Source organism: Mus musculus, chromosome 11, assembly GCF_000001635.26.
Source record: "Mus musculus strain C57BL/6J chromosome 11, GRCm38.p6 C57BL/6J".
NCBI lineage: Eukaryota > Metazoa > Chordata > Mammalia > Rodentia > Muridae > Mus > Mus musculus.
In genome coordinates this window covers 105,758,168-105,771,253 of record NC_000077.6, presented here as the reverse complement: position 1 = coordinate 105,771,253, position 13,086 = coordinate 105,758,168, and the positions used below count along the sequence as shown (strand labels likewise).

At 38.1% G+C, this 13,086-nt stretch overlaps 1 protein-coding gene across 12 annotated transcripts in view; it reads right to left on the bottom strand.

Moving 5' to 3' along the window:
* Window positions 1-13,086, bottom strand: part of Tanc2 (tetratricopeptide repeat, ankyrin repeat and coiled-coil containing 2) — a 339,845-nt gene that overhangs the window by 158,051 nt on the left and 168,708 nt on the right. For 8 of the 12 annotated variants that reach the window (XM_006534483.4, XM_006534482.4, XM_006534472.4 and 5 more), the window contains one exon: window positions 12,222-12,332. The exons of the other annotated variants lie outside the window; for them this stretch is intronic. In XM_006534483.4, coding sequence (XP_006534546.1) covers window positions 12,222-12,332 — 111 coding nt within the window. The remainder of the gene's footprint in view (window positions 1-12,221; window positions 12,333-13,086) is intronic. 12 annotated transcript variants of the gene reach the window in all.

Genomic DNA, 13,086 nt, shown 5'->3' with positions numbered 1-13,086 from the left:
TTGAACAGAACTAGTGTTTCCCCCCTTAAACTACTCACTCTTATGATATTTTTTACATTATTAAAAAATGAGCCAGGGAATTCACAATGATCCTCCTTAAATGAGATTTAGAAAACATTTAATGAGATGTTTACATAAATCAGTTTTTCAAGTTTTAAGTCCAGGTACACTTAATCTTATTTTGTAAGAAGTCATACTCACACAGATCCTATACACTATTTTAGAATGCATTTTATATCTTTTTAACACAGCAATCATTAGCTACAGTGTCACATGGTTTGTCACCAAGACACAAAAGCTTTCTACAGTTTATAATACTCAGTATCACACCTTTAAACACTTCAGATGCTAGGAAAGAAAGACTTGGAGTTTTACCATTCAGCCCATTTACCGTGGCTTCCCTCCTAGGTCACCAGCTGGATCATCAGACCAGGGATACGTGTGTATTTTTGAATACTAGTACTAAACACAAAGTCCCATCTGTGAAAACTACATGGAACACCACTGGACGTATGCCAGACACTCTATTTCCCTTTCATTGGGCACCATAAATAAATCTCCTTGCAACAGAAAAAAATAATAGGTAGAATTATTCTTATACTATAAATATGTGTTTATGTAGTATTATACTTGCCAAATGACTGAAAGTTTGTTGTTTCCCAATTTTCTATCATAAATTCTAGGTCTCTAGACATTTAAGAGCCCCATTTCATTTTTCTCCTAAAATGTTGTAATTAGCAAATACCAAACATTTTGTATAGATACATTTTAATGCTAAATTTAACAGAATTTACAAAACATGTAAGAGATGTGGAAACTTAAGGATCACTATATGATCTGTTTATTTGCTACACTTAGAATACTATATACAAGTTGATATTCAAAATGCTTTATAAATCTTAACTTATTTAATCAGGGATCCATCCCATAATCAGCTTCCAAATGCTGACACCATTGCATACACTAGCAAGATTTTGCTGAAAGGACCCAGATGTAGCTGTCTCTTGTGAGACTATGCCGGGGCCTAGCAAACACAGAAGTGGATGATCACAGTCAGCTATTGGATGGGTCACACGGCCCCCAATGGAGGAGCTAGAGAAATTACCCAAGGAGCTAAAGGGAACTGCAACCCTATAGGTGGAACAACAATATGAACTAACCAGTACCCGGGAGCTCTTGTCTTTAGCTGCATATGTATCAAAAGATGGCCTAGTCGGCCATCACTGCAAAGAGAGGCCCACTGGACTTGCAAACTTTATATGCCCCAGTATAGGGGAACGCCAGGGCCAAAATAGGGGAGTGGGTGGGTAGGGGATTGGTGGGGGTGGGTATGGGGGACCTTTGGGATAGCATTGAAAATGTAAACGAGGAAAATACCTAATTAAAAAAAAAACTTATTTTTAAGCAGTATAAATTGGACTTGACCTCATATCTTCCTCCTGCCTTAGCCCCCTAGATTAACTGACATGTGATTTCATGAAGGATGACACTTTCTTGATAGTTGCATTCTTGCCTTATCTTCCTCTTCTCCTAGTTCTTGTCAATAAAAACTGCTATAATCTCAGTGGTTTAAGAAAATAGAGCAGATTGTTTCTCTCATTATGGGTGTAAGAAGCTCTGTTTTGTTGTTTTGTGACAGGGACTTATAAAGCCCAGGTTGACCTTGAAGTCATGATCCTCCTGCCTCAGCCTCCTGAGTGCTGGGACTACTGCCGTGTATGCCCACACTCAGCTTACCTTACTCTATCTTGATAACTTTATGAAGTAGGTATTTTTATTATTTCATTTTACAAAAGACAAGACTGAGGCATATGGAGTATAACCAGCTCACAGTCACATAAACAATGCACAGTAAACTAGGATTAGAACTCAGACTGCCTGACCCCAAAATCCAGGCTTCCAATTACCATGATTTAGTGCCTCATTCGAAGGAAATGGTCTAACTAATGAATATTGAAATGTGAAATACTGAGGGTATACTTGACAAAAGGGTATTTGCCAACCATGACCAAGACCTTGTGTTTGATCTCCAGCATTGTAAGACAAGTAACTTAGTAGCAGGCATATTATAGTATTTCAATCTCAGCAACTATAACAACACATGCTAAGACAAGCAATGGAAGTGCTTTAAGAGGCAGATTTCTACAATCCTTTTTACATTCATATTTTTGGTACTTTAAAGTACTAATGCAGAAAAAAGATAAAGAATTTACCCATGAATGTTTATACCAGTATTACTTACGACAGTAATCAAGTGTAAACAATCAAAATAGCCATCAACTAGTTAATGGGCAAATAAAATATGGTGTACCCATAATGGGATATTACTTAGCCATAAAAAAGAACAAGTAGGGCAATGAATAAAGTACCCCAAAATTAATCAAACTTGAAAATTCTGTGCTAAGTTAGTCAAATATAAAAGACTACACAGCATGTGATTTTGTGTGACATGAAATGTCTAAGTGAGGCAAATGCATAGCTACAAACAGATCAGTTGCTTCATTGGGCTGTGGTGAGGAAGGATTATTAATAGGTATAGAATTGCAGGGAGCTAAAATCTGATAATGCTGATAGTGGTACAACCTTGTAAATATACTTTAAAAAAATCAGAGTTGTATATTTTACAAGGGCAAATTACATAAGTAAATTACATCCTGATAAGCTACCAATCATAAATATGGACAAATAAGATGCCATATATCCATCACCGATCTTCCCCCAATGATACAATCTTAGCCATAGTGAGTCGCTGAAACTCAGAAAACAACACTGGCAGAACACAGTTAACTAGATAATCACTTACTTGCCAGGTTTGTGTGCTATATTTGTTACTGTTGGATTTTTAAAAAATGCTTCCTGTAAAATTGTGATTTTTTTCTTGTATAGATTCACATATTGACACCACACCAAGATAAAGTCCTGTTCTCTTAGCACAAAGACAATGTAGGAAAATAATAATTTAATTAATTAATAATTTAATAATTTAATTTAATAATTTAAAAACATTATTTTTACTGAGAACTTCTGATGTCCAGCACTGGGTTAGGTATTAGATATACATTTATGAAATATGGGCACAGTTCCTATAACCAAGAAATTCACTTTCATGGGAGAAATAAAATATAATTTAATTAAATCACAGCAAATTAAATTCTGTGATAAATACAACACAGGCCAAAAAAAAAAAAAATCAGCTGCTGCAGAAAAAGCTAGTGACTATTCCAGAAGACATTTTATGAGCTTTACTTTTGAAAATAGCAATTCTCTACTTAGCAGGTTTACAGCACCTGCAGTAAGTACCTTCTGCTTCAAGTGGCCAATACCCTGGAAGAAAATAAGGATTATTGTCACAAAAGCAAATACCTAATAAAAAATGATTTAATTCTCTAATCTGTATTTCTATCAAGGTGTCTGCATACAAATATTAAAACATTATGTCCCTAGTTTCTTCCTATTTCTCTTAGCATTTTCACTGCTAGGTTATTTACACAATTCACTCATTACAAACTATGATTTCTCATCTATTTAAATATGACAGCTTGTTGTGCTAATATTAAATGAATTTATGTGTTCTAACAGAGGTAGAAAAAAGTGATTATCTTGTCCCAAGCACCAAAGAAAAATTGATTATATTTCCATTTCTTATATCCTTTTTAGCAGTTTGCATATGTACACACATTTATTTCTTGCATATACATGTAATAAGTTAGTATATTTGTTAGTAAATGCAATCTATTTATTAAGTTATTTATTTACTTTACATCCTAATCACAGATTCCCTTCCTTTCTCTCCTCCCAGTCCCTCCCTCTCTTCTCCCCTCCCTCCCAGTCTCTCCCTCTCTTCTCCCCTCCCCCTATCCAGCCTTCCATTCTTCTCAGAAGAGGGGTGGCCTCCCATGGATATCAACGAGTCTTGGCATATCAAGTTGCAGTAAGACTGGGTGCATCTTCTTCATTGAGGATAGATGAGGTGGCCCAGTTAGTGGAGAGGAATCCAAAGGCAGACAATGTAGTCAGAGACAGTCCCTGCTCCCCTTTTAGGAGTCCCAATGAAGACCCAGCTGCACAACTTACACATGTGCAGAGGACCTAGGTCTGATCCATGCATGCTCTCTGGTTGGCAGTTCAGTCTCTATGAGTCCCTATGGGCCCAGGTTAGTTGATTCTGTAGGTTTTCTTGTGGTGTTCTTTAACCTCCTGGCTCCTTCCCATTTCTTTGTTCTCAAATGATTACCTGAAGTTTTCTTTTTCAGAATACTAGAAGTAAGTAACTCCCAGCAAGTGTTGAAAGGGTGCAGAGCTTTTCTTGTGTTCTTGTAAAAATAGCTCCTGATTACATGAAGCACTGCTTACCAGGGATCAAGAATAAAAGCCACGGCCTTCAGTGTCTCCTCAATTACAGAACAGATGGTATTAAGGCACCCCCCCCCCCATGTTCAGTTTCCTTGGCCATAATTAAAGATGAGGCAGAGGAATGAACGGAGTAAGAGGGAAAATACTAACAACTGTTAGAACTAAGGATACATTGATGGAGATAGATCTAAATTTAAACTTTTCTACAAGAGCTTCTTGGGCACATGATTTTGCTTAGACAATTATGAACTTGTGCCGTGTAGCTGGACTCTTCTTGTGCTCTTGAAATTCACCAAGAAAACAAGTGGTTTCTCTGACTGATGCATTTCAACCTCAGTCTCAATATAAATCTAGATGTCAATCCAAACAAAACCCTACAGCTATCTAGCCAACCCACATCCCAGACAAAAGCCATTTGACCAGCACCTTAGGAGTTAGATTATGTATGACAACTACTTAGAAATATAAATATAAACAGAACAAAAATATTTTTGTCTGGTCTCTGATTACTAAAAATCTTTCAGTAAAAGCCTGATGTACAAATTTTAGAAAATGCACAAGTGTGTCAAGGTAATGACAAGCCTGAATAGAAAAGTACTAATATTCCACTGTTTACTGTCTTGGAGCTTAGCATGTAGTGTCAGCTTTTTGTGTCAGTTACACTAAGAATCTAAGAACCTTGCAATATGAAAGAAAAAGATCTATTTTGATATCAGTTTTACAAATAACTTGTTTTTGAGGCACATCTCAGTATGTAAGCCAGGCTAACCCAAAATGCACATACAATATGACCCAGATGAGTTTCAAGCTTGTAATACTCTTACCTCTGCCTCCTGAGGGCTGGAATTATAGGACTATGCTCAGACTTTTGAAAATATTTATTTATTGACTGATTGATTGTGGGTATATGTGAACATTAGAATACTACACCGCTAGCAGGTGGAAGAGTCTAAAATTAAACCCATATCAGAGTTGGGGACTTAGCTCAGCATACCCCTTGTTTTAATTCTCAGTACCTGTGTCCCCTGCCAAAAAGAAAAACATATTAAATCCAGGTCTAACTCTAAAACCTGAGGTTTTACTCACTAATACATGTGGCCCAAGAACAGGCCATTAAAGTGCCATGCAATCCTCAGCCAGATTTAAGATCTGCTAGTTTTAGTACCATCTCACCAATTATACCATTCTGAAAAAAATCTCATCTTCCTTGTGGGCTAGCAATATTATAGTTTGGTGTTTTCTCCTAGATATTTTTCTATATACTCATATATTTATATAAATATATAATTTTAAACATTACAGAAATGTCATGTTATAGCTAATGTTGCTATGAAATGAAACTAAGACACAGATAAATTACTCAATGTATTCTTGAGCCTATGACTAGTGAGGGAGAAATTAGAATTAAAATACTCTGCCAGGTGATGTTGGTGCATGCACGCCTTTAATCCCAGCACTTGGGAGGCAGAGGCAGGTGGATTCCTGAGTTCAAGGCCAGCCTGGTCTACAGAGTGAGTTCCAGGACAGCCAAAACTACACAGAAAACCAAAAAAAAAAAAAAAAAAAAAAAAAAAGAAAAAAGAAAAAAAAATACTCTGACACTTGTTTTACTAATAATGACTGTAACCTGTTTGTCTCCCCAAACCTTAAATATTTCTGATTATTTAGAAAATACTTAAAAGTTGTATCCACATTTCAGAGTTATCACTATAATATATTAATTAACATTTCAGTGCTTTCAGTGTGACCCAAAAGCATTCTGGTAAATGCTTTGTGCATACTGATCTGTTTTAAAACTATTATCTCTATTTTTTTGTGGTTCACTTATTTATTTTTTATTGGTTATTTTATTTACATTTTAAATGTTATCACCTCCGCAAATCCCCTCTCCCCATCTCTTGCCTCAATGAGGGTGCTCCCCAACCCACCCACCCACTCTCACCACAGCACCCTAGCATTCCCCTACACTGGGTCATCAAGTCTCCACAGAACCAAGGGGCTCCCCTCCCACTGATGCTAGATAAGGTATTCCTCTGCCACATATCCAGCTGGAGTCATGGGCCCCCTGTATCCATGTGTACTATGCGGTTGATGGTTTAGTTTCTGGGAGCTTTATTCTGGGGTTAGCCACTAGAAAGTTCCAGATGCAAGGGACTCAAGAGGTTACCAGGACCCAACAGAGAGAACATTAGCTGAAATACCCAACAAAGGCAAGATACAACCCATAGAGCCCATATACAGTAGATAGGCACAGCCCTCAGCTGAGGGATGGGGCCACCCACCTACCTCACCTAGTTCAAAAATAATAATCCAGAATTTCTCCTGTCAAAGGAAAACCAGGGACAAAGAGTGGAATGGAATCTAAAGGACAAGCCATCCAGAGACTGCCCCACCTAGGGATCCATCCCATCTGCAGACACCAAACCCAGACACTATTACTGATGCTAATAAGAGCTTGCTGACAGGAGCCTGGTATAGCTGTCCCTTGAGAGGCTCTGCCAGAGCTTGACTAATACAGATGTGGATGCAAGCAGCCAACCATTAGACTGAGCCCAATGGAGGAGATAGGGGAAAGACTAAAGGAGCTGAAAAGGTTTGTAACCCACAGGAAGAACAACAATACCAACCAGACCTCCATTTTTATAGATGAGAAAAACTCAGGCTTAGAGAAAGGTTAAGTGACTTGCTCAAAAACCAGAGATAAACCATAAACAGAGTAGCAATAAAGTCTATTTCTTACTTGGAGAACTGTTCTATTGAAACGATTGACATAAGTTGGTTACCCCATTTCAGAAAAATAAATTACAACTCTGTCACATATTAAAATAAAAATTTCAAGCCAGGAGCGAGTGGTACACGCCTTTGATCCCAGCACTTTGGAGGCAGAGGCTGGCAAATCTGAGTCCAAGGCCAGTCTGATCTATAAGTGAGTACTAGGACAGCCAGGGTTACTCATAGAATACTATTCCGCTATTAAAAACAAAGGCCTCATGAATTTTTCAGGCAAATGGACAGGACTTGAATATCATCCTGAGTTAGGTAACCTAGTCCCAAAAGGACATGTATGGTATGTACTCACTGATAGGTGGATATTAGCCATAAAATACAGGATACCCATGTTACACTCCACAGAACCAAAAAAGCAAAACAAGAAGGAAGGCCCAAGTGTGGATGCTTGAATATCACTTAGAAGGGGGAAATAAAACATACACAAGAGGCAGATGGAGGGAGGGAACTGAATGGGAGAGGGAATGGGGATGGGAATGAAGGGAGTTCAGGATCAGATGTGTACAGGGACAGAGAAGATGGACAGATGGTCATGCGAATGAATGAAGATCTGCAACTGACGGGGGTGGGATGGTGGTGGTGGGGAGCATCTCCAGGACGTGACAGAGACCTGGGATAAGGGAGGCACCCAAGAATCAATGGGACTGACCTTAGCTGTGATTCACAGTACTGGGGATATGGAACCCGAAGAGGCCACCTCCTGTAGCCAGGCAGGAACCCAATGGAGCGATAGGGATACCAACCTGCCCACAAAACTTTTGACCCAAATTTATCCTATCTACAAGAAATGCAAGAACGGGGATGAAACAGAGACTGAGGTAATGGCCAGCCAATAACTGGCCCAACTTGAGATCCATCCCATGGGTAAGCACCAATCCCTCTGAGAAGATCTACCCAGCAGCTGATTCAGACAGATGCAGACACCCACAGCCAAACAGTGGATAGTACTTGGGTACTCTTTTTTTTTTTTTTTTCCCTAGACAAGGTTTCTCTGTATAGCCCTGGCTGTCCTGGAACTCACTTTGTAGACCAGGCTGGCCTTGAACTCAGAAATCCACCTGCCTCTGCATTTTTCTTTTCTTGTACTTGGGTACTCTTATGGAAGAGTAGGGGGAAGAGTTGCAGGCCCCCAAGGGGATAAGAACTCTATAGGAAGACCAAGAGTAAACTGACCTGGACCCTTTGGGCTCTCAGAGATTGAACCACCAACCAAAGAGCATACATGAGTTTGACCTATGCCTCTTCACATATATGTAGCAGATGTACAGCTTGGCCTTCATGTGGGTCCTGAACAACTAGAGCAGGAACTATTAAAAATAACCTGATGTCTGTCCATGGCATATATTCTAGCTAGGTTGCCATATCTGGCCTCACTGAGAGATGATGCACCTAGCCTCACAGAGACTTGAAGTGCCAGGCTGAGGGGATACTCAAGGGGAATCTCACCTTCTCAGAGGAGAATAGGGGATGGGGGAAGGGTTATGGGAGGGGTTGACTAGGAAGGGGCAGTGAGCAGGATGTAAAGTGAATGAATGAATGAAACAAAACTAAAAAAAAATTGACTTCTTAATGTATGAATAATATAGTATGCTTACAGGATGCATATGATAACCGTGTTAGAGGGCAATGTATTTCTAGACTATATGCTGTCTACTTCAAGAACTAAGCAATAAATCCTACTATGGACTCTATACAAGTCACTCACACTCTAGGTTTTAGTTTGCCTGCTATGAAGCAATTATCTAACACAGTTCTCTGAGCATTCTTGAATGCTATAAACTATGTCCATGGCTGCAAAGGTAGAACCAAAGCATACTATTGACTTACATATTTCTATATTTTGTGCATGACACATTTGAGAAATTGTAAAACCTAGATACTCAACACTCTAGGGCTATATAGATTGAAGCATTCAATTTATTAGACAGGTATTCTGGATCAACAGTTACATCATAAAGTAACTACTTTAGACCTTAGACTATAGACTAAACATTGATGACTTAGTCTGGCTTGATTCAAAGTTTCCTTTCACATATAGAACAATACAAAAAATATGCAAGTATAGAGATGTCAGGTACAGAATGAAAAAAAGTATGTATGTCTTTATTTCAGATACAAAGCATCTATTCCTTTGGCTTAAAATATATAGACACACTGCCAATTATTCCAAAGAGGTCAAGAGTAATACAATATACCCCACAGACTTTCAGCACTGTTTACTGTACCATTTGTAAGCAGTCTACAATAGTTTACACCAACTGGTTCTTAAAGTATGACACATCTACCAACAGCATTGCCATTGATTTGTTAAGAATTTGCTAAGAAATGCAAATATTCAATCTACCCCAGACCCACTGAATCAGAAATTATAGGGGTGGGCCCAAGCAGTCTGCATTTGGGCAAGGTCTGATAATTCTGAAATCTGTCAGGATATAAGAAAAAGTGTTCTAACCTTTAGTTTCCATGAGACACAGTTCCCTAAATTTGCAGTTGACAGGTGAAACAGTTAGAGAAGAACATCAGTCTTAACTGTATTCAAATACAAATATAAAAGAGCATGTATTCCTTGTTCTGTTAGCAGATAATACATTAAAAATTACAAAACCCACAGGTTTGTTATTTGTTTTGTAGAAGTAGAAAAAAAATCCCTTTATCTTCAAAATTTCTGTTAACTGAGCCTATGAAATAGGCCAACAGTAGATAAGCTAATGAAAGAAAAGGTAGGCAAATGTACTACATGCAGGCTAGGAACAAAACCAAAGCCAATACCCTGTGTGTGACACTCCTATGCTTACAGACCCTCTTCACAGAGAGAGGAGAAATGATGCTTTGGCCATTTAGGATTGTAAATGATATATATTTTTTAAAGATAAATATTCTTGCGGTAGAATAAATAAAGTCCTGTGACAGAGTCTGTCTCAGCACGGGATCAACCTTTATTGTCCTTTCCTGTGACACAGTCATTTTTCCTCGTTGGTGAGGTTCCCTGGAAGAGGACTACTAAAAACTGAGTTCCTGTTGTCGGACAATCTATCTTTAGGCAGACAATGCAACTTCAGAGAATGCTTGTCCCTATGCTACTTCAGGGGAGAAAGACAGGGGAGGGCAGAAGGGCAGAAGGGCAGAGAGATCTCAGATCTGAGGCTGCCTCTGAAACCTTCTAATCAATGGAGTGGGACGACAAAGCATTGGACTCTGGGGCAGCCTTCTGTTTGTTTAATATGTACTGTACTCTTTAATTCATTTTGTTTATTGCTTATTTTTGATACTACCTAGAGATAATACTATCTTCAATTCCAGGTTACACACTTATCTTAATAGAAACTTATTTTAGGAAATCTAAAAACATTACTATAAAAGAACAAAATCAGTACAACGTGCCTATGCTATAAACCTGCTTCAGATTATAAAGTGAAGCCTAGGAAGCACAGTAGGAAACATTCTGGCACTGCGTTTTCATTCTTCCTGGTGTTCTAAAAACCTTAGCTCAAGTTTGGTTATACTAACAAAGAATCCATACTTGTGGAAAATATGCATAAACAATCACATTACTAAGACTGCCCAGAGCGATTTAGCACAGACATTCCCAAGTCACAACTACTTTGCTTCATAACCAGAACAACAGCTACATTCGATCAGTGATATAATTAATATGGTGTTAAAGAGATTAGGCTCCTGACAGTCATTCTGACTTGTGAATCTAGAGAAGGAAAAGCCTCATTTGGGCTGGAAGCACAGTTCAGTGTAGCAGGGTTTGCTTAACTTCTATGCATCCCTCTGTTAGAGCCCAGATTTAAAGGAGTAGAGCAAAAAGAAGGAGGAAGGAGGGTAAAAAGAAGATAAGGAAAGGGGAAGAAAAGAGAGGTACTAGGTGGTAAGAGGAGGCACTTAGGGGAAAAAAAGTAAAAGATTCAGCATTTATTTTATAACACTAATTTACAAATGAATGCAAAGTACAATATTGCATTTGCTGTGACAGGATGAAGAACTTATGCAATGCTACCAGAAGAGCTTTTGTTGCTTTGGGAAAAAGAGAAGCCCATATTTAATATATACTACTACTGAAAGATAAGTCTGAGAATAAAACCCTCAAGATCTTTTAATACTCAAAATGGATTCGTAAGGTCAATTATATCTTATTTATCAGGATGTGGCTCAAGTTTTCCTGTACTGTTTTGTAAGTGTGTCCTATCTGGCTGCAGAGATAAAACCCTGACATTTCAGATCTGAAAAATGATAAATTTTCAGAAGTAGGAATTTAGAAGTAGGAATCACTCTGTCCTGTTCACTCCAAGTAAAATATATAGTATTGTTATTTTTCCACAGTGGTTTAATATCATTTTTAATGAGCAAGAATAAACAAAAGACCTAAAACCAAGTATCTCAAGGTTCTTTGCTACCGTTCTGAACTGTACTTTCAACTGGAGCTACGAATGTTTCTGACACAGTTCTATGGACTCACTCTAGAGAAGAGTGTAAAGGATGCTGCCAGGCAACTCACTGAAGTCTGAAAGAATCTGAGCACTAATAATGAGCCTGTCTGTTTGGCTCCCACACAAGAAGGATTTAGTGAAGTCCACATGTGTTTACAGGCCATTCACAAGAAGAGGGTATCTGTAAAAGTGAGTGTTCAAGAGGAATCAAGCTCAGTATCTAATTCAACTTTAATATTTCTAATATCTAAAGCATTTTCTGCAACTATCCAGAATTCCAACAACAATTAGGCACAAGTCATAATCAAAAGGTCCAGTACTGAATGAACATTCTTACACATATCTTTGATGCTCCTGTCCACACAGGGCCACTATCACATGTCTTTAATTACTTCAAATCACAAAAATAATCCTGAAAACCTCATCTGCCAAAATTACTTTGAAATTTATCTTTGAAACTGTTTGCAATACTCTCATCAGTAGATAAAACAACATGTACTTTATAAAACCTATGCTCTTTTAGGAGAATAAGTATTAAGATGCAAGAATTAACGTGTTTTTATGAGTACTATACATGCAAGGCTGCTCTGCCGGGTGGGCCTGCTGCAATCCTCCCCTTTTCAAAGCAGACGCTGCATGCATGCTTACCAGGGCAGTATGCATCCACGTCCAGTTTCTGAGCTGAAGTGAGGGTTGGGGAGCCAAGCTCGGACTCTGGAATTCGTGGGCTCTCAACAAACTTTGCCTTCCTCAGAGGGGCTAAGGACAAAAAGAAAGAGAGAAAGAAGGAAAAGGAGAGGAAAGCAGAAGAGGGGTGAGAAAAAGGAAAAAGGAACAGAGGGAAAGAGAAGGGGAAAGGGAAAGAGAGAAACACAGAGGGGTCATGAGTAAGGGGAACAGCAGGCAACAGATGGAAGCACTTACATGAACGACACACTCTGTCAGACTCAGATCAGGTTACCCTATTTTTTGTGCCAGAAAAAAAAATTAACTGCATTCCTCATACAGGAGATGGGTCTTGTTTAAAAGTCATTGAAAATGGGAAAAGCTAAAATCTATTATCCAAAACTTTGAGCATAAATTGTAATTGTCTACCACCTCTGGTTACTTCCTCTCTTTATTAAGAAAGGACTTTCTTGTCTTGGCTTTCTGTGCCTTCAAATACAAGTACTAACTAAGAAAAGTACTGAAAGAAGTTTTAAGGTTTAATTACAACAGCTGTAATGAAGTTTCCTTTATCCAGAAAAAAATTACTCATATTAAGTACTGAAAGTGTGATTAAATATTGATGTAGTTTAATAAGGAAATCAATCATTTTGCTGTTCAGCCATTAGAGTAAGAAGTCAACAATGCTAGGATACTAAAATACAAAGTAGGCCATGACAAGTTAACACAAATGCTGAAAAGATATGTCTTAGTTACAAACTTAATCATGAAACCTAGACAATAGTAACACTCCATATCATAAAATTATTCAATATTAGTATATTCATAAACTTGATATTTGTACTTA